The sequence below is a fragment of the Hemicordylus capensis genome, chromosome 2 (genome assembly GCF_027244095.1).
Source record: "Hemicordylus capensis ecotype Gifberg chromosome 2, rHemCap1.1.pri, whole genome shotgun sequence".
Lineage (NCBI taxonomy): Eukaryota > Metazoa > Chordata > Lepidosauria > Squamata > Cordylidae > Hemicordylus > Hemicordylus capensis.
In genome coordinates this window covers 416,148,058-416,168,584 of record NC_069658.1, presented here as the reverse complement: position 1 = coordinate 416,168,584, position 20,527 = coordinate 416,148,058, and the positions used below count along the sequence as shown (strand labels likewise).

At 47.2% G+C, this 20,527-nt stretch overlaps 1 protein-coding gene across 1 annotated transcript; it reads left to right on the top strand.

The window, feature by feature from the left end:
- The first annotated feature begins 205 nt into the window (after positions 1–205).
- Positions 206–18,945, top strand: CD63 (CD63 molecule). The gene is made up of 8 exons (XM_053297641.1): positions 206–480; positions 1,222–1,302; positions 10,594–10,776; positions 12,881–12,955; positions 13,269–13,364; positions 14,315–14,455; positions 14,771–14,854; positions 18,261–18,945. The coding sequence occupies exons 2-8, from the start codon at positions 1,237–1,239 to the stop codon at positions 18,324–18,326; spliced, it is 711 nt and encodes a 236-aa protein (XP_053153616.1). The 5' UTR covers positions 206–480; positions 1,222–1,236; the 3' UTR covers positions 18,327–18,945.
- The last annotated feature ends 1,582 nt before the right edge of the window (positions 18,946–20,527 follow it).

Here is a 20,527-nt window from a genome sequence, read left to right as displayed (position 1 = left end):
GGAAAAAGCAATCGATCACTTGTAGGGTAGGGGGGTGGTGGTGGTGGTGGAGGGAATCCCCTACCCGCCCAGAGGCAAGCCCACAGGGGGGAGGAGTGTCCTCCGAAAAGTCCCCCGCAGGAGAACGTGGCGCGCATGCGATGCGAGGGCTTGCTGCTATCACCGGACACCACCGCAGCCACCCCCTTTCCTGTTGACTCAGTGGACGGAGGGTGAGCACAGTCATTTCCCGCCCCTCGCCGCTCCCTCCCTGCTTGCCTGCCCAGCTTTCCCTCCCATCACATGATTAACAGCTGGGCTTTTGCCTGGGATTGCGCAGCTGGGGTGGGGAGCGCGAGAGGAGTGACGCGAGAGGAGTGGCAGCCAGGAGCAGCAGCAGCAGCAGAAGGGACAAAGTATAAGAAGAAGGCGAGAGAGCGCAACAGTTGGGCCGCTGCGAGGCTGGGACTTTTTTCGACTTCGGGAGGAGGCAACTGAAAAGTAAGCTCGTTGCTGGTTTGCACTTGGGGTGAAGAGGCTCGGATTCAAGGGCCTGCGCGATTTGGAGAGCTCTTTGTCTTCCTGGGACTTCGTGGTTTCCTTCTCTCCCACCACCCCGCACCCTACCCAAGCTCTGAAATGTGGCTGTGCCTAATAACGTGGAGGGGGTGGTGGGGAAAGTGTGTGCCCTGCTGAGATGACCCAAGGGGCCAAATACTTACCAAAGGCCGACTTCCGAAGAAGGGGCTGGGCTTTGGGCCGTGCCGGGGGAGAAAAGGGTCTCCTTCCTCTTCCCCTCTCTGGCTGGCCCTGTTCCCAGATGTTCAGGACTGGCCTGCTGGAAAGGAGTATGTACTCGTTCAGGTGGCCAGGAAGGAGTAGGAAGGGCTGAGTGCAGTTTAGGATGGTTGAGTTGAACTCCTGACCTCTGTTGTGTTCTGGCCAGTATGCTGAACCTAGTCTTCTTCCTGTCTTGGAACAACTTGCTTTGAATGTCTCTTTAGGAGGACTTGGATTTCATTCCCTAGAGGAAGCTCTGCCCAGAGTAATGGCCTCCTCCCACCAGCCACAGACCATGACTGCGCTTAGAAGATTTCCTGTTTCCTTTCCCAACCCAACTGTGTTAACAATGCCTGTCTCCTTTCCCACTAGCATTCCCTAGCCCCCTCTCTCTTGTGCCCCACTTCTTAAACTATGGATGTCTGATGCCTTGTATTTTTTCTTTGCTCCTCTTTCCTACAGGCACTGAGATTCAAAATGGGTCTTGACGGTGGCATGAAGTGTATTAAGTTCCTGGTAGTTTTCTTTAACTTAATATTCTGGGTAAGTTTTTATAATGAGCGTTGGCATCTGAAATAGTGAGAAATGGGGGGTGTTTCCCTGCCCTCTGAACCTTTGTGCAGGGTTTGTGCAAGGACATATCTGTTGGCTGTTGTTACCGATTATGTAGCAGAGAAGGTTGGATAACCAGCTACAGCCTCCTCAGGCCACTGACTTTAAACCTGGTTGCTGCTTTATCTTCCTTGGTGACTTGAGTGTGTGCACTGCAAGGGCATCTTGGGCCAACTTGGCCAATACCAGCCTTGTCTACTGTGCAGTCAGGGACATGAGTCCACACATCCTGGTTGCCCCACCGCTGCATAGCTGCACAATATAGTGGGAGGAACATCTGAATCATCCTTCGCTGTGCAAAGTTACTATTTTTACAGGAGTGTTTAAACCTATGTGAAGGGTGGCTTGGGTGCTTTGCCTGCCATGTGATTGAGTGATGGTGGAACAATGTACCAGGAGGATGGGCTTACTTATGCACTTCATTGCATGGTAGCTGGGACCAGTGAGATGTATAGTCCCACCTGGCTTCTGTAGTGTCTAGCAAGCTAAGCTCCCATCACACCATCCCTCAAATTTGGAGCATCTGAGTGGGTTTCCTTTCCTGCAGCATGCTTTTATTTGACATGTTTGTAGGTAGTAAAACCTGAAGCACACCTATATCTCTGGTTTAATTAAGCTCCTCAAACAAGTAACTGTTATGTCTCTCCCCAGAGGATGCTGAGAACTTAATTTTGGTGAACCTAGTATCTTTGGAAGTAATCACTGGTTTCTTCCCAGTATGCCTTTTTCTGTTTTGAGAAGCTCATGGGGGAGGGAGCAATATACAATAGTGGAAAACATAATCAGTAAAACATCACAATTCAAAACTACTGTTTTGTGATTCCATAACAGTTCAAATTGGTGTAGCCATTTTAGCCACACACCCCTTCTCCAAGGTTTGAGAGTCTGATAAATGGTCTTGGTGTTCCTATTAATAAAGAAACTAAAAACTTGGAATATGAAAACGTGGGGATACTGCTACTACTTTTATATACTGCTGATCAACTGAAATGTTCTCAAAGCACTTGGTAAACGAATAGTAGGAAGAAAATGGTTCCCTGTCCCTAAAGGGCGCGCTCTCTCTCTCTCACACACACACACACACACACACACACACCCCAGTGAGAGAGACCCCAGTGAGAGATACCCCAGCAAAAGCCACTGAAGGGATGCTGTGCTGGGGTTGAACAGGGCCAGTTGCTCTCCCCGTGCTTAAGATAGAGAATCACCACTTAGAAAGATGCTTCTTTGCCAGGTTAAGGGGAATTGCTGAACTTCTCCCCTTGGTGGTTCAATAGGGAGATAAAAGTTGTTATCCTAGAGCAAGGGGTACCTGTATTTTGTCACTTCCTTAAGGATGCATCGAGGCATTTGGCGGCTGACCCTGAGGTGCCTTAACTAGCAGTTGGTAGACACTGATCTCTGTACAACTTAGTACAAAACCAGCCACCTTGTAACTGCAAATAATGGCATATGCCATTTAGGGAAGTGAAAAACTCTCAAGTGACCTAACTGTTCTGAGGTTTTATTTTCAACTTTAGCAACCGCTTTGCCCAACACAACTACTCAGGAGAACTCATGGGTTCTAGTTATTTCTTTGTGCTGAGCTGGAACAGCTCAGCATGACTCCTTTCTGTTGCTTTTGTAGCACAAGCCCCTGCCCTGACTTTCTCTTTTCTGGCAGGCAGGGTGGAGTTGGGGCGACACCAGTGGTCCTGAAGCCAAGAGACTTGTGTTTTGGGCAGTATACAAATGTGTTGAATATATAAAGCCAGCGTGGTGTAGTGGTTAGAGTGCTGGACTAGGACCGGGGAGACCCGAGTTCAAATCCCCATTCAGCCATGATGCTTGCTGGGTGACTCTGGGCCAGTCACTTCTCTCTCAGCCTAACCTACTTCACAGGGTTGTTGTGAGGAGAAACTCGTGTGTAGTACACTGCTCTGGGCTCCTTGGAGGAAGAGCGGGATATAAAATGTAAAATAATAATAATAAAATACTAATAATAAAATAAAGCAGATGGTCCACCTTTGTGCCAGACTTGGAAGTCTTGAAGCTACTCCTGCATTTGGTGCAACGCGGGATTAGGCTTTTACTACTGTTTTAAGGACCTTGCCTGAGTCACACCCATGTAAAGTTTTGAAATGGCATATGCTGCTCTATTGCTCAACAAGAGGAACATGCCTGGCTATCAACGGTTAACTAGTGTTTATTCTGTAAATTCTGGGTTGCGTAGGACTGCAATGTGATAGTGGGGCAAGGGAGAGGATGTCCCTGAAGTGGACGAAAAAGAATCTCAAGAGTCCTTTCTCTAGTTCCAAGAATCGGAGATAACTTAAGTGACGCACTGAGATGTGTTCTGTATGGCAGGAAAACGTATAGTTTCCTCGTTGCCCACCCCCCGCACTGTGTCACTAGATAATTCCAAATGGCAGCTATAAGAAGTGGGGGAAATCTTCAGACTTGGATGAGAGCCTATGAGGAACACCAGAGATAGAACAAAAGTGGAGAGAGATTAAGAAGTAGTGGGGTGGGGCTACTCTGCAGTGTCCCTGGAACACAAGACCTTGTGCTCCTCCCTTTCTGGCTGTCTGCTCCTGCTGTTGCTGCTGCTCTTGCCACCTGTGCACTCCTGCTGCATGCCTGTCCTTCCTGCCTGCCTTCAGTTGCTGTTCCTCTCTGCTTCTGGCCAAGGAGCTGGAAGGAGGAAGCAAGGGCTGGCAAGCCGCAGGAATGGTGGCCACTGGGTGAGTGGAGGGGGAGGGTTGTGCATGTGCAAGCATGCCCTGCCATGAAGGAGCCATGTGCTGGACTAGAGAGCAGTGCATCACCAAGGAGAGGGCTGCACACCAGGGGAATGAATCTAGTGAATGAACTCAGCTGTGCCAGTGGAAGTAGATCTATAGCAACTGTCCTTGATGCCTTGAAGGGTTGGGGTGGGAAGATAGGGTACACATTAGGCCAGTCTCCTGGTTCTGCAGCAAGAACAGAAGCTGAGAGCCAGGATTCCTGAGTTCTTGCTCTTGCAGAGTTGCAGAAAATGCCCTTCTCTCTCCATTCGTATCACAGTGACAAGGTCCCAAGGTTGTCTTTTCACAGCTATATTTACCTCTTAATCAAATTAACAGGGAAAGCAAAACACTTGCTCCCTTTGCCCTGGACCAAGTGCAGTGCAAAGCAAATGCTTTCCTACAAAATCACAGACTACTTATCCTTGCCCTCCCTGCCCCACCCCCCACCCCCTTGGCTGGTAGCTGAGGATGGGCAGGACAAATGGTATTCCCTGAAGGACTGAACTGGTCCAAAACACCCCTCTAAATCTTGGTTATAGAGGGAGTACACAGAGCTGTGCAGCAAGCAAGAGGAGCGATCATGGCTTTGTTCACTTGGGTCAAAATGTATCCTGCCAGTTGTATCCTGTTGATGCTATCAGACTTGTTCAAATTGCATTAATATCTGCAGTTAAATGACATCCTCTTTTGATGAGGAATGTCTTGTATTGATGATAACCAGTCTTGGTACTTCCATATCTGCCTGCTATATATTATCCCATACCCTCTTCCTACAGCTTCTCTCACTGCTAATTTTCTTGCTTGCGCAGCTTTCCTGGTTATCATTTTTAAACATGGCTTTAGTGTTGGACAAGACAGATGACTAAGTGAGCCCAAATACTGACCCCTCCTGGCATCAGACAGCATTTGTTTTGCCAACCACAGTGAAGGCAAGTTAGCCATATGTTTGCTTTCCCTCTCGTGCTTAGTCACTGTGGGATGGAGAGAGGAGGCTGTATATGATGTGACTCTGCTAGAGAATCCCAGATTCTGCTCTATTCTGTCTCTACAAACAGAGAATTCAGGATGGGGGTGGGGGTGTTCTCTGTTCCATGTTTACACATCAAAATTGGATTTCTAGAAATGTGATATTTGTGAGTTCTGAATGCATGTATGCAATTTTTCAGCTTCTTATAAATGCCAGCTTTCTCTTTGATGAGAAAATGACATATGTTCTTAGAACCCAAATCCATTTTAAACAAAGCACTTATATTCTAGGCTTTTCAGGATAGAGAGTGAAATTTTAAGGTGATCTGGATATTTCATTTATATACTGCCCATCCCAGAATGGCTCAAGGCAATTAATACCAATTTAATATAACATTTAATTTTTTAAACATAAAATAAAAAAGTTAAAACTAACATAACTAATTTTTAAAAACCAATTAAATATTAAAAGCCAGGCTGAAAAGATGGGTGTTTTGTTAGTCTTTCAGCTAGGACAGAAGCAATAATGCACAAACTTTCAAATCTCAGTTTTGCATATATGCTGGTCAAAGACCAAAACAGAGATTGATTGTTCTGCATATCGTAATCTGCATATAAAACTCTAAGCTTTCAAAGTTCCAGGGTTGAATTCTACAAATTGGGCCCCCACATGGCTAGGATAGTTGGATGGCCTGGAGGCTCATCAGTTTGCAGTTGGTTACTACTGATCCTTGTACGATACTAAGCAGGGAGTGGCTGATTAAATGTGGCTTTGCCTTCCTTTATCTCAGCCTGGGAGGAAGCAGAACATGAGTGTGAAGGAAGAGATCATTGCATGGCAGAGACCCCAACCCACATGGGGCCATTTTGTGCACTCTTGCAATATCTTTCATAAATGGCCGAACTGCCACTGTGCCTTCAATTCCCAGCCACCCTCATAGGAAATGGTCAGTGAGTGACTTCCACTCAGGACTTGTTGATCTGCTCCAACAAAACCAAAAAACTGTCTTGAGCACACATGCACATCCAGGAAGGTTGCTGAGCTGGCTGGAAATTGCTTGCAGACCCAACACCATCCTCTCATGCTCAGCATGCACTGGGAGTGCCTATCTCGTATAATAAAGTAGTTCTCTCCCTCTCTTTAGGTGTGTGTTTGAACAGCTCCTCTTGCTTTACTGACTATCGCCAGTGGAAAGCATGACACACCCAGTCTGGATCTTTACTCTCTTGATTGGCATTTGTTTGCTTTTGTGCTCTACCCACATATAATTTGTATTTCAAGGCCTTCAGGCTTCACTTTGTCAAAAGATCTCTTGCCACTTCTGGCTGCACCCTTGTATGTGAGGCCGTAAATATGATGCCCCAGAGCCTCATTTTCTTTCCATTCCAGTGTAGGAAATGGAGAAAAGTGCCTTGGCATTGCTCTTGAAAACTGCCCCAAATAAGCTCATGGTATAAAAATGGCCTGAAGTTGGCATCCGACTCAGGAAAGATGAGGTGTGAAAATGTGTTCTCAGAATACACCTCAGGCTCCTTTAGAGGAGGAGAAATCTTGTGAGAGCTACCAGCTGAATGTGGACTGAACTATCATTCCCTTTTCAGCTTCCTGTGCTTTAGTAAAGTGGGGTGGCTTCCCCCCCAACCCTGGCTGGAAAACATGATGCAAGCTTGCCTCTCTCTAGCTGGGGATGTGGAGCTGGTGGGATGATCTGGTCTAGCACAGGCCTGGGCAAACATGGCCCTCCAGCTGTTGGTGAACTGCAACTCCCATCAATCCCAATGGGATCATGGGAGTTGTAGTTCAACAACAGGAGGACCAAATTTGCCCAGCCCTGGTCTAACATCATATACCGTAACCAGATAAGAAAGAGAGGTTCTTTTCTGGTGGTGGCAGCTTCTGTTCCAGAAACTCTCTGTCCTAGGAAGCAATTAGATTGTTTTAATGAAAGGTGGTATGGTATAAAAATCTTAACAATAAATTAGATAAAACTTACAGCTGTGTTCAGATAGCATCTTCCCTTTGGCAGTCGCTTACCATGGTGGGGTTTGAGAAAGATGCATGTTTGCAGAAGACGTGCCAACTAACGTGGGTACTTCATGTAATGCTTGCTGGCTTTGTTACAGTTGCTGTGCCATCTGTGCTGATCTGTTTGGACTAGCAGTCAGCATGGGGATTGGCATGTCCTCACCGGGGTTACACCAAATAGCCTGTTCAAACCAGCAACAAATTGAGTGGTAGTGATGCACAGAACGGATTGTCTGGAAGCACCTAAATCAGCATGGTTCTCTCTTCTTCTCTCTCCCCCCACCCCCCAATAAGTAACACAGGCTATTAAATCAATATTCTATGCTCTTTACTCCTTTTTGCTGTGCGGCAAAAATCTTTGTGAGCTAAGTGTGGACTTGTTGCTTCCAGGTAGGAAAAGGTGGGGTACTGCAACAGGCAGGGAAAATGTGTTTAAACTTCTCCTCCGAGGTAAACCAACGGCACTCTTTCTTGTGCATAGCAGCCTTCCAATGCTACATCTTTACTTGCTCCCCAGAGATTCCACATGTAATTGTGTGAACTCTCATAAACTTTGATAGAGGCTGGAGGTTTAATAGGGGGCTTAGACAAATTCATGGAGGACAGGTCTACCAACTGCTAGACGTCTAAGGGTAGTATAGGCCACCTCCAGTTTCAGAGGCAAGATGCCTTTAAATACCAGTTGCAAGGGAGCAACAGCAGGAGAGAGAGCAAGCCCTCATTTCTTGCCTGGGGCTTCTCAGAGGCATCTGAGAGTCAGCGTGGTGTAGTGGTTAGAGTGCTGGACTAGGACCGGGGAGACCAGAGTTCAAATCCCCATTCAGCCATGAGACTTGCTGGGTGACTCTGGGCCAGTCACTTCTCTCTCAGCCTAACCTGCTTCACAGGGTTTTTGTGAGGAGGAACTTAAGTATGTAGTACACCGCTCTGGGCTCCTTGGAGGAAGAGTGGGATATAAATGTAGTAGTAGTGGTGGTGATCTGGTGGGCCACTGTGAGAAATAGGCTGCTGGACCAGAGAGGCCTTGGGCCTGATCCAGCAAGGCTGTTCTTCTGTAGGTTGGGGAGCTATTGTTCAAGGCAGAAATGAATTGGGCTATTGAAACAAAGTTGACTGTTGCTTATATAGTATGTGTGCGAGTGACTTTTTCTGCCCCACTCACCTCAGATCTGTGAAGTTCATCTTAGCCCCTGTATCTGGCTAATAAGCATATCCACTTAAGCCCGCTATTAAACCTCCAGCCTCTGATGAGGGTTCATTTCGTCAGAATTGGTCTCTGATAGACAGAGGGAGGAAGTGATCTCTGCTTCCTAAGCTCAGAACGGGTCACTGTGGGCGTAGCTGTGTGCCATCTGGCAATGGGCTGGGTCTCTTTGCCTTGGGTGGCAAGGTAAATACTAGCTCCAGGAAATTGACCAGCTGTTTGGGAACTGGGTGGTGAGACCAGCTAGAGAAGGAAGGGATTTTGTGCTTTGGAGAAATGGGGTCAAGGGATCTGTACCTCTCTTTAAACCTGTAGCCTGGCTGCTTCAGTCTCTTGTGCTGGGTGTCTCCGTCTGATTGCGCATGTGCTCCAGTGGTCCTGGAGTACTAGGGTCACCCCTAACTTCTAGGATACCTCTCCCTGATAGATAATTGCTCTGGATTTGTCCCTGTCCATGACTTCTTAAATGGTGTTCATGCACATGCAATAGCTGCCATTCTTCAGCTTGCCATCTCATGTGCTGCATTCTGAACTGTTAATTGGTCTGTCACATAGCTGGTGATAAGTATATCTCTAGAACAAATAAGCTTCTAGAATAGGTGAGCAGGCCCAGGCAAAATGACAGTGTGCGGCTTCCCTTCCATATCCACCTATCCCAACAATTAATATTGTTGGATGTGTTTAATAGTTGCAGTTTTTAAGTGCAAATGGATCCCTTGTGAGAGTAATTTCCAGGCTCGGACTGGCCCACAGGGCAACAGAGCATATTCCCAGCGCACCCCACCCAGCCCCTGCGCCCCGCCGCACTCGGCAGCAGTGAATACTCCCACCCTTGAGTGCCCATTCTGCTCAAAACCAGGTGCCCTCCCCACATACATTCCACCGTCCTCTTGGTGCCCCCAGTCCGGCCCTGGTAATGTCCTTTAAATGTTTATAGAGTTCAGTTACCTCATTAATATACCTGGCTTCAGAAGCTACCTCAGGACAGGATAAATGAATACAGCAAGTAGGGTGGAGAAGTGTTTACTGTTGCATAAATCCATGTGTGGATTGGGGGAGGGCAGTAAACTTAGAATGCATTCCCTCTCTAAGTAGGAGCCTCAACATCTCGGGCAGCTTTCAGAAAAGCTGTGAAGACATACCTGTCTGACCAGGCTTCTGTTTTATTTTACTTTTTACGCTTATATCCTACTCTTCCTCCCAATTGCTCAGAGCAGTGTATGTGCTTATGTTTAGCCACACAACCCTGTGAGGTTTGGTTAGGCTGAGAGAGAAGAGAATGACCCAGTGATTTTCATGGCTGAATGGGGATTTGAAATCTTGTCTCCCTGCTCCTAGCTCTGAACTGCTTAATTGTGTTAGTGGTGTAAGTGTGCTTAGTTTATATTAACTGCCATGAGACTCTGTCCTTGGCGGTATAGAAATGTGATTTAAAGAGTCTAAACTGGAAATTTGACAAATGTGTCCTTATTTTTTGTTTGTGGGAGCCAATCTTATTCCTAGGGGGCTCTGTCTGTCACTGCCCCCAGGAAGAAGGGAAAAGACATATTAAAAGTATATTCTCTGAAGGAACCAAGAAATGCATTTTAACCCATTATATTAGTTCTTCCTGGGGGCAGTGCCAGTAGGAGCCCCCTAGGAATCAGACTGGCTGGAGCAGCTTGAGTAGCAGCTGTTCCAGCCAGTAAGACCAAAACAAGAAGTTACCGGCAGGGGAGGAGGGGCTGGAGGAAGCTCTCTGCTCTGAAGGTCTCCCTGGCTGCTGGTAAGTCTGACCTTTTACTAACTTGTTTTGTGTTTTGTTGCGGGGGTCTCAGCCCCTCCTGCCCTTACTGATCAGCCATGGGGCTAACAAACAGCCAGCAGCAAGCGCACTGAAAGCAGACTGCACTTGCTGCCTCTGTAAATAATATCTAGTTCAATAAACCATTAATATTCCTGATTCTACTCCATTGCCTTGTCCTTGCAACTCTTCCCTCTGGATTCTGTAGATACGAATGTGTAAAATGACATATTTTTTTAAAGACAACTTGTTGGAATGCTAGTGTCCCAGTACTGGACAAGACACAATCCCCAACAGAATCTGAGGCGGAAAGTACTAAATACTACAGACATGTGACGTAGAATAGTTCCTGTGATAAGATCTGATGATTTGTGGGTCTGAAAGTTAAGGTTTTTTTAATTTAAGTTAAACATGTGTTGGAAAGATACTTCCCCTTCCCCTCGCCCCACTGATGGTTGATTTCTCTCCTGCACAGGTCTGCGGCATTGCTCTCATTGCATTGGGGGTTTATGCTCTGGTCGGGGTCAACAAAACAGTAGTGGCAACCGGTGCTTCAGGCGCTCCCATCGTTATCCTGGTTGTGGGGCTTATTGTGTTCTTCGTCTCCTTCTTCGGTTGCTGTGGAGCATGGAAGGAGAACTACTGCATGGTCACCACGGTGAGGAGGTGGAGCTGTTAAGGGAGGGTTGGCAGACCAGGGTGGCAGCTGGAAGTTAGGGGCCGAGGAAGCTAGCCTGGCCTGTTGATCTGGCTTGGACTTGTCAGGTTCCAGCTAATCCACGGGCATCTGAACCGTGGCACCAGCTGCTGTCCTTCCCTTCTAAGTGCCCTGGGGTGGCAAAAACCCTGGGGAAAGCCAGTTGACTCGAGTATGCACCCTGCTGGTCCTACTTTGCCTATGGCTGATCTAGCCCTGTACTGTTGGCCTGGCTGCAGCCTTTAACCCCACCCGGCCGAGCCATTTCCTAGGCAGATGCCACTTTTAAAGTTCTTGCTGGAGGTTTTGAAGACTGAAACAGATGTCTGCAGTGCTCCTCCATTTAGTTATGTCCATAAGTAGCCTCTTAATGCTCTTTCAGTTGGAGAAAAGCACCAGCATGAAGAGAAGGACACTCAGTCTGTGAAAAGCCCTCTACAATGTTTGGGTCTCCTGAAAAGGGTGGCCATACCCGGAGGTGCAACTAGAAGGGCTAAAATCATGCCGGAGTGGGAGGAAGGAGGGAATCGAGATGCTTGGGATTCAATAATTCCTATAAATTCCATACAAAAGAGCTTGATACTATGGTGTGTGATTGGGACAGGATTGAGTAGGGAAATGCATGAATCTTACCTGAATAGATTCAAATCTGAATCTAACTCAAATCAATTAGAGTTCAAAACCACTTAATAGAATGGAGAGTCACTCAAATTGATTTGAATTTGCCCAGTTGAGTTGAACTTGGTCAAATCTGACTGAATTTGATTTGCCTGTGGACAAATTCAAATCAATTTGAGTGAATCTCCACTCAATCAAGTTCATGCACTTCCCTAGGATTGAGTCCCCAACCCCCAGGCCAAGGCTATGTGTTCTCTCTGTGCCAAGAGCAACTTCATCTAATGCAAACCATACAAACATGTACACTTTTGTTTTGCATAATGTGCACTTGTGTTTGATACATGGCGGAAGAGCAAGGAGTTGTGCAGGGTCCTGACCACAGGGAATTCTGCACCCCTTGCTTTCCCCAGCATTGCTCATAAAATCTGTGGCTCTGATGATAGCTACAAGGACAAGAAACATCTGGGGATTTTTAAAATGAAAGCTGAAGTATCTGCTTCCACAACACTGCCTAGATGTGGAATATACTGGGAGTAAAGCTCTGATATGCACAATCCTGCTCTAATCATAACACATGCCTGGTCCAGAGAGGGACAGATATAGGTTGTACATGGGCAGTGGCAGATCTACCACATTCTATGCAATATAATCCCTCCGGACATATTTGTATCTTTGTCTAGGGACCTCCCCTTTTCTTGCATTATGGAAGAAAGCTTCCTGCAGGGTTGCAATGACTTGCCTGTTAGTTCCACTGTGAGAGAGACAGCAGTTAACTAAAACAATAGCTCCTATCTGTGCTCAGTTAAATCAATAACCTGATGGCACTCTAGTGCTGCTCAGCTTAATCTGATGGGTTTTCAATAAGAATGGCATGATGTACCAGATGTATTGTGACTCTGGAGGAAGTTTAAGTGACCACCAAATGGGTAGGGTGGTTTTCCTTGGTGCCGTCAGTCATAAATGCAGTGGGGGGCCCCACTGACTTGGTGGCATGATGCATGGATGTGATGGTAGAAACTGGGAGCTGATGTAGCAAGGAAACGAGGCAAAGACTGGAAGGGCATTGGCATAGACTTTCAAATGGACCTGCATTGACCAAGGATTGTGGGAGCTGGAGAGCAGTGGTGAAGATTAGGGAAGAATATAAAGACACGAGTCCACCCTGAATATTGGGAGGTTGGAATAGAGGAACTGCTAGTTTGGTCTTAAATCTTGGTAGACTTTGAATAATGTATTCCCTGATTGAGTGGGTCATAATGGGAGACTTTAAAACTGAGGTGCTCTGTAGGCAAGAAGTTATCCTGCTTGAAGATAGAGTGGCCCCTTGAGTGGGTGCAATCTTGGGTTTTGGGAGGTGGAGTTACTTCCCTCCCTAACCACTTGGCCTAAAATAAAGGGACACTGGGGTTGATCACTCTTGTAATAAAGACTTTATTCTTTCCTTTAGTTTGCTATCCTGCTGACTCTGATTTTCATAGTGGAGATTGCAGCTGCCATTTTTGGGTACATCTATAGGAATCGGGTAAGTGAGAGAGGTGTCTGCATCTTGTGATTGTGATTAAAGGGATGCTTCTGGCTGCTGCCTCTAGACTTTTGCTAAAAGGCTATAGAGAAAGGGGAAACAAAGAGGCTCTTGAAAGGAAAACAGCCTTACTTGAGTCACTGGACTGGCCCCAAGTATCGTGGCCATGGCCATCCTTGGTGAGACCTTGGAAGCTGTCCTTGTATCCACAAAGGAATGGCATTTCTCAGATGCCCAGTTGCTGGCGTTGTGTCCTGACAAAATGCTGAGAGAAACACCATTGCCACTTGTCTGCTCTTGCTTTCTGTTTCAGCTCAATGGAATTCTGGATAAGCAAGTCAGGGATTATATGGCAGTGTACAGCAATGATACACTCGCTAAGACGACTCTGGATGAGTGGCAGTCGAAAGTAAGTGCAACATAGCCTCTTATCTTCTGGACCAAATTGGTTGGGGAGGCAGTGGTGGCAGGGAATCCTCGACTTCTAACAATGTATCATACCAGAACTGGGAATAAAACTCATGAGCCAGGATCCAAAGAGTTACTCCTGGCATGTTGAAGCACTTGGGCCTGCCCACTGGGCCTTTTGGCTTTCAGGAGGACCCTTGCTTCACAACCTGTTTTTGCAAGTCCACTCTTTCAAAAGGTGGCTAGCAAGCAGCATGGGGAGTGACTCTTCAGGAGCATCAGCCCAAAGCCCTCTTGGCACGGAACTAGTTAGATGGCTTCCACTGAAGCATAAAAAGAAGCTTGCTGGGTCAGGCTGAAAAATCTGCCCAGCCCAAAACCCAGTCCTGTACAATGACCAACCAGATGACTTTGAGAAGCCCACTGCAGGATAGGAAGGGAACAATCCTCCTTGGTTTAAGGTGCCAACGTCTGGTGTTCAGGGGTATACTACTTCTAAACATGGCGGTTCTATTGGGACATGACTATTAGTCATTGATAAGCTTCTCTTCCTCTAGGAATTGGTTAATTCCCTTTCTAAAGGCATGGGATCTACTGTCCATCCTTGCCTCCTGAGGCAGTGTTCCATAAGTCTTGCATTGGTTAAAGCAACACTGCTGTCTGTCCTGGAGAGTGTCAGTTCACCTGCCTCACTCCAGAGGGAGCTCTCCAGCACTTGTGCAGCCAGGCTGTGTGATCTAGTGGATGGAGTATTGGCCTTGACCTCAATTAACTGAGCTGCTGGCTAGCCCTGGGTATAGGTACTATTGTTGGCCTCTATTCCTGATCTGTAAAATGGAAGTGTTCATAGTTCGCGTCACAGAATGGTCGAGTATGCTAAGCCTGTTGGGCCAGGCTAGGAACAAAACTCTCTGATCCTCCCGTCTCTCTTTCCTTATGCCCTGCCTGTAGTTTCACTGCTGTGGAGCCTCTAACTACTCAGACTGGCATTCCATAAAGACGTTTGAACCATCGCGTGTGCCTGCGTCATGCTGTGTGCATAATGACACTAGCTGCGTCAACAATCAAACACTTGGAAACGTCTACGCTGAGGTGTGTATGGGCAGGGGAGTGTTGGAGGGCTTTATTCTAGGGTGCCTGTGCTGGGGCAGCAGGGTGGGGCTGTAGGGCCATGGTAGAGCGCAGGCACTGCATGCGGAAAGCTGCACCCATCAGTCCTTGGCATGGTGAGGCCGGGCTGGGGGAGACGCCTGCCTGAAGCCCCGGAGAGCCACTGCCAGTCAGTGTGGGGCATGCGCTGACCTAGAAGGGCCCATGGGCTGACTCGGTAGAAGGCAGCTTCCTGTGCTCAGATGAGCCTACCTTGGGTCTCATGCTTGACTGTTCCCGTCTTCGTTTCTCCTGCAGGGTTGTGTGCCAAAACTGGAAGCCTTGGTGAGGAGCAGCATTGTAATTGTGGCTGGAGTGGCGCTGGGCATCGCTTTCTTTGAGGTACCACAAGTTACAAGTGGGGTGGGGGCGTGGAAGAATGCTTGCTGCAAACTCTTATTTTCCTGAGGCAAATCAGCAATTGGAGAGTATGTGTGTGTGTGCTATGACTCGTTAAACTGTTCTGCCCTTGAGAAGCGGAATCCTGCAACATAGATGCATTTCTCCGCTTAAATAATTTCCTAACTTTGCTAGACATGGGGGTGGGGGGCAGAGAACTAATACAGAACCCAGATGCAGCCCTGACCACTAGAAATCCTACTTGGCTCTCTGCCCTTGGCTTCTGAGATCTCACCAAGCGTGGTCCAGCACACTTCCAGTGCTTTGTCACCACTATGAAGGCTAGATAACTCCCCTGTTCCCCAGAATGCTGAAGCTCTCAGGATGGTGAAGGTGCCTGGATTTGGCAGGAGGCCTGTAGAACATGCCTTGCCCTGTTAGTGTTTCATTTATTGAGCGATTTGCTCTGTCCCCACACAGAGCCACGCACTGGCTGTTGGGTTCAGTGTCCCAGTGTGCCTGTGACTTGTGCTCGCTCCACAAAGTATCTCATTTGGCCCATGGCCCATCTGTGTTGCAGACCGGTCTGCATGGTGCAGCCTTAGGACAGTTGACTGCAGTGGGAAAAGTAACAAGATTGCTGTTGCATAAGAGCGTTCCATGCCACATTGAAAGACCTATTTCATAGTCTTGCTTTTGGCTGGAACATGTAAAGGGTGCGGGTGGGGCAGAGCAGCAAATTATGACCTAGTGGCAGGGTAGGCACCCTCCAGTGTCCTCACTGCAATGAGACTGAACTCAGACCAGTCCTCTCAAGATCTAGTGCATAGCTACTTGCCAGACTATTCTACTACAACGGGGTGTATCTGTGGCTCAGTTCAGAGTACTCCCTGGTCTGCGAGATCTTTCCTGTGGAGAGCAGAACCATGAGCCACAGTTGTGATTCCCCAATGCAGATAACATCTGTTAGCGAAATATTTCAGTGCTGCTTGCTTGCATGTCAGAGGCTGCCTTGATATTGGTGGGCCGTGTTGTTTGGGTAGTGTAGAGGAGAGCTGGGGATGTGAGAATTGTCCTGAAGCAGCTACTTCCCACCAAGCATGTCTAGTGGAACTACCCTTGTGGACTTGGCAGCTGGCTTCTGTCAAATGGGTTCAGCAGGGACCACTGTGGGCTTAAGCTGGGGTGCACAACTCAAATGCTCTGGTGGGCTGCTACCAACCATGGCTGGGGGTGTGGGCGCCAAGGTAAACTTTCAGCACATTTAATGAAAGTATTAATGTGTTAGTTCACCCAGAGCATAAGGAGAGAAGATGAGGCTGCTAGTGAACTTTCAAAGCTTGAAAAAGTTAGTTTTTAAACAGGGCTGTCCCCACCCCACCCCCCAGGTCCATGGGACAAGGCAGCATTTTACATCTTGCCTCAGGCACCACGAAACCTTGGACCATCCCTGGAACCAGCAAAATGGTCCTCACAGGCTGGATCCAGCCCCCCATGTTTTCTGCTGTGCAGGCCTGACTTAAGCAGTACAGTACATAGTTGGACTATGAGAGGATGATGTTGCTTTGGATCTCCCCCTGTTCCCTTGCCCACAAAAGTACAGTGCTTGAGGTAGAAACAAAGATGTCTGCTTTGACCTGGATATTCTGTATTGTCGGGCTTTTGTTTTGAAATGAAAGTTCACTGGAACTCTATTTGCCAAAGAAGTTCGCAAAGGGGTGTGAATAACCAGTACTGACAGAGCCCTTCAGAAGGAGAAGATGTGGATCTGTCCAACAAAAAAGCTTTGCCTGTAATCACCTGGTCAGACAGGACTAGCGCATGTGAGGGGATATTGGGTTGAAAGTGGTGGGGCAGTGTGCCACTCTAGGAAGAGCAGAAGGTTCCAAGTTTCCTCCCTGGAAGCATCTCCAAGATAGGGCTGAGAGAGACTCCTGCCTGCAACCTTGGAGAAGCTGCTGTGAAGACAGCACTGAGCCGGATCGGTATATGGCAGCTTCCTATGTTCCTACAAATGGAGTGATGTGAACTGATTGCTAGATTCCTAGCTTTTCAGGAGTTCAGTGTTCCTTTGATCTCCCTGTATCCCTCCCCCACCCCACCCCACCCCCACACAGTTCTTTAGACAGTGTTAGTGAGATGAAAGGGCAATGCATCTGTGTGAGATCTCTGCTCTGTCACAAGGGATGAAGGTCTTGGAACAACTCTTGAATACTCCCGCTGTTCCTAATTGTACACTACAGAACCAAAACAGGAGTGCAGGAGCTTCGCCACCCTTAGGATTAAGGCTATATAATATGTAATCAGCCCAATTGGAGCGTTTCCAAAAAAAGACTCCTCCCCGCCCCAAGCTGTGGGAGTGCAGGACTTCTTCAAGGGCTGCAGAAGCACCTTACAGAAGAGTACTCGGCACTGCCTTGAAACCAGCTGGGAAGCTGGCTCTTGAAGGCTCCTAGCTGAAGTGGTGCTACAGTGCCAACCGCATTCTGCTCAAGCACTTCTTAACTGTAGTTTTCTTGGAGGCAAGGAAGCCATTACAGTTATAAGAGCTTTCTGAAAATCTCTTGCACTAAAAACAAGGGATTTTTTTAGTGACCGCCCCTTTTTTAGATAAGCAGCCTTTCTTCTTTCTTTAGCTGTTTGTGGAAGCAAAAACTGGCCACTACACCTTGCCATTTTTGATCTGCACACCTAGCCAGAGTGAAACTGGCTCACCTTCATTTTATGGTAGAGTGGTTCCATTTGGGCATATGTGGCTGGCAAAAACCCAAAAAACCCTCTTGCAAATCTTTAGGCTGAAGATTTACAATGAATTCAAAGAATTGGGAAGTGCTATGATAGAGGTATAGTTTCTTGTGTGTACAGGCACATTTCTTTTAACTCCTGGCCATCTTCAGCCATATCTTGCAAGTTTTAGTGCACTATTTAAAAATAAACTAAACAGACAATGGCATGATTGTGAAAAATCCTCTGCTTCTATCATACTGCTTCTAGCTCTCTGGAAAAATGGTTTCCAGCCAAAATAGGAATATATGCCCCAACTTTAGGACACTTATTGGAAGCGATTTAAGGTGTAATAGCCCAGGGGTGAACAGAACTTTGGAGTTAAATGGGGGACGGGGGGGGCGCTAAGCAAAAGTGAGAGTTGCAGAATGCATGGTTCTCTTGCATCTTCTGGGGAAAGAGTGGGAGAAGTGGTAGCAAAGAGAGCCTGGTTTCAGTCCCTTGACTGTTTGCCCTCTGGTGGCATGGTGTAGAAGCAGGGCTACACAGCCTTGGCCCTCCAGCTGTTGTTGGTCTACAACTGCTGGAGGGCCAAGGTTGTGCAGCCTTGGGACAGAGTGGTGCATTTCCTTGACTACCTCCCAAAAAGTCCATGACTGATGCAATTTTTGTAACTTTCTTTCAGCTCCTGGGCATTACCTTTGCATGCTGTCTCATGAAAGGAATCCGCAGCGGCTACGAGGTTATGTAGCGGCCTCTCTGTCCTGAACATCTGGTTGTTGCAACAGCAATCACACCACATTTCTGCGTGTCTCCTTTTCCTGGGGGTGCAACTGGCAGGTTCCAAGGCTTTTGTGTGCCTGTGGGATGGGGTTAGTGGGGTACTGCCTTCTGTTGCCTTTTTCAAAAATATATGCTGCCCTCAAGTTGCCTTGACTCTCTCCCCACCCCTCTAATAGGAAGATCAAGCCCTTCATTAGCTTGCCTTCAGAGCTGCAGCTTTCTATCCTTCACCCCAACACACTGTTGATGGTTCTTAAAATGTACATTGCCCCATATGTTATACTCCTGCCACATGGCAGGCAAAAGTATATTGTATTCCCACAGATGTTCTTGGTACCCTTAATCAATGCAGGCACCCTCCAACAGCTTCCCCCAAATTCAACTTCCTTAAAGATTTTCAGGCTAGAGCCGGATATCACACTCCTCTAACTTAGGGATGCTCTTCCCCTCATTTGCAAAGGCAAGTTCTTGAATCACACAGGCATTATTGTTTGGGAAGTCATGAGGAATATGAGAGAATTGTAGGATTTGGGTTTTTTAGCCAGTAAGTCTCACTTTTGGAAAATAAAGACACTTGTTTCCCTTGAGTGTGCTGTCACTCTTTTTAAACCCCATCCTCATTGTGGGTTTGCAGTGTCTATTCTTGTGGCATTTCCACTGTGCACCTTTCCTTTCCCTCTACTCTCATGCTGAAACCAAGTCAGAGGAAAACTGATGTAGCATATGTGGCAAAACATAAAGGGCATTCTGTTTTATATATACATAGTACTAACCTTACACTTCTACCATCTCCTTGGCTTCCTCTTCTTCTCTCCCTCCCCCATCACCCCTGCTTTCATTTAATCTTTGGCAACTGCTAATAGAACACTGAGGGTACTAGAAGCCACGATGAAGGGTAAAAGATTCCAGTGATACTCCAAAGTCCTGTCCTGGACCATGGAAGGAGGGATAGCAAGAAACTAGTGGGGAGGGCTTCCTCTAAATCTGTGTTCTAGTTGCTGTTAATGTGAGCACAAGTCAGTTCGGGCAGGATGTTGCTATCCTGAACTTTAACCTAGTCTGCAAAATTGGGCTATGTTATGCTGTAGTGAATTAGTTTGCAGTCTGTCATGAGGAACTTCTGTAAAACTGACACTCCCCCTGCAATGAAGTCTTAGGAAAGGCACCTAGAAGTATTTGGGAGAACAGAAGCTCCCGCCACCCCACTTGCTGGCGTTGCATATAAAGAACATGTAGTTGTGCCCTACCCACAGTCCTTCAAGCATTGCAGGCAGTATATTTCTCCTAGCATTCTAATGTGCCTCAAAACATTTTAAAGGCTTATAGGATATCTGTGTTTACAGTCTGATACAAACCAAATTCACAGCACATAAAGTGGGGAGGTCCTAGGGATACCAGTGTGTGTGTGTGGGGGGTAACTTTTGCTGAACCACCATGTTGGTTCAATAAGTTGGTCACTCAAAATATATGCAACGCACCTCAGTTAATATAGACCAGATTCACAGTAGATAAGTCATGTCAAAAGCAGCTCAAAGTAGGCTTCATTGATGGATTGATTAAGTCTTGACTCTTAGTGACTACATAGATTCTCTCCAGGATGATCTGTCTTTAACTTGGCCACTGCCTCATTGTGGCGAGGGGGCGAGGGCGTGTTCCTGGGAGGGATGAGTGAAGTACGCCAGGAGATATACTCTCAGTAGGGTCACTTAAAGCCCGAGAGTCATCCCAGTTGCCCAGCTAAAGCAAGCAGGCACCTATATTGGACAGCAGCAATATAGGAAGGTTCTGGAGGCAGATGATCACTTTGGTGACAACAACAAAGGCATCATTTCATACTCCAGGGGAGAAGGCAATGGTAAACCACTCCTGTAGCTTACCAGGAAAACCACATGGATAGGCTCCATTAGTCCTCATAACTGCTTGTTTCCTTGTGGGCTGTCGTGAGGGGACAGCAATATATTAATGGGGCATACTGCCCACCCCCCATCATAGAACCTTTTGAAAATTGCAGCAGCCAAGTGGTCAGGTTTTGTTTTGTTTCCTTTCTTCCTCCAACCTTGTGTCCCTCTTGGCGCACAAGGGAGCAAGTTGGCTCCCAAAGCAGGGAGTTTAAGCTCCTTGCTTTTGGAGCTTTGCACCACGAACGATGTGTCCCCGCTGGTGCATTAT

What these genes read in the sequence shown, in the direction of transcription:
- CD63 (XM_053297641.1), top strand. Translation starts at nt 1,237, where the DNA reads ATGGGTCTTGACGGTGGCATGAAGTGTATTAAGTTCCTGGTAGTTTTC. An exon ending in TGGATGAGTGGCAGTCGAAA is followed by an intron (nt 13,365 to 14,314) that starts GTAAGTGCAACA and finishes CCCTGCCTGTAG; the next exon opens with TTTCACTGCTGTGGAGCCTC. An exon ending in TTGGAAACGTCTACGCTGAG is followed by an intron (nt 14,456 to 14,770) that starts GTGTGTATGGGC and finishes TTTCTCCTGCAG; the next exon opens with GGTTGTGTGCCAAAACTGGA.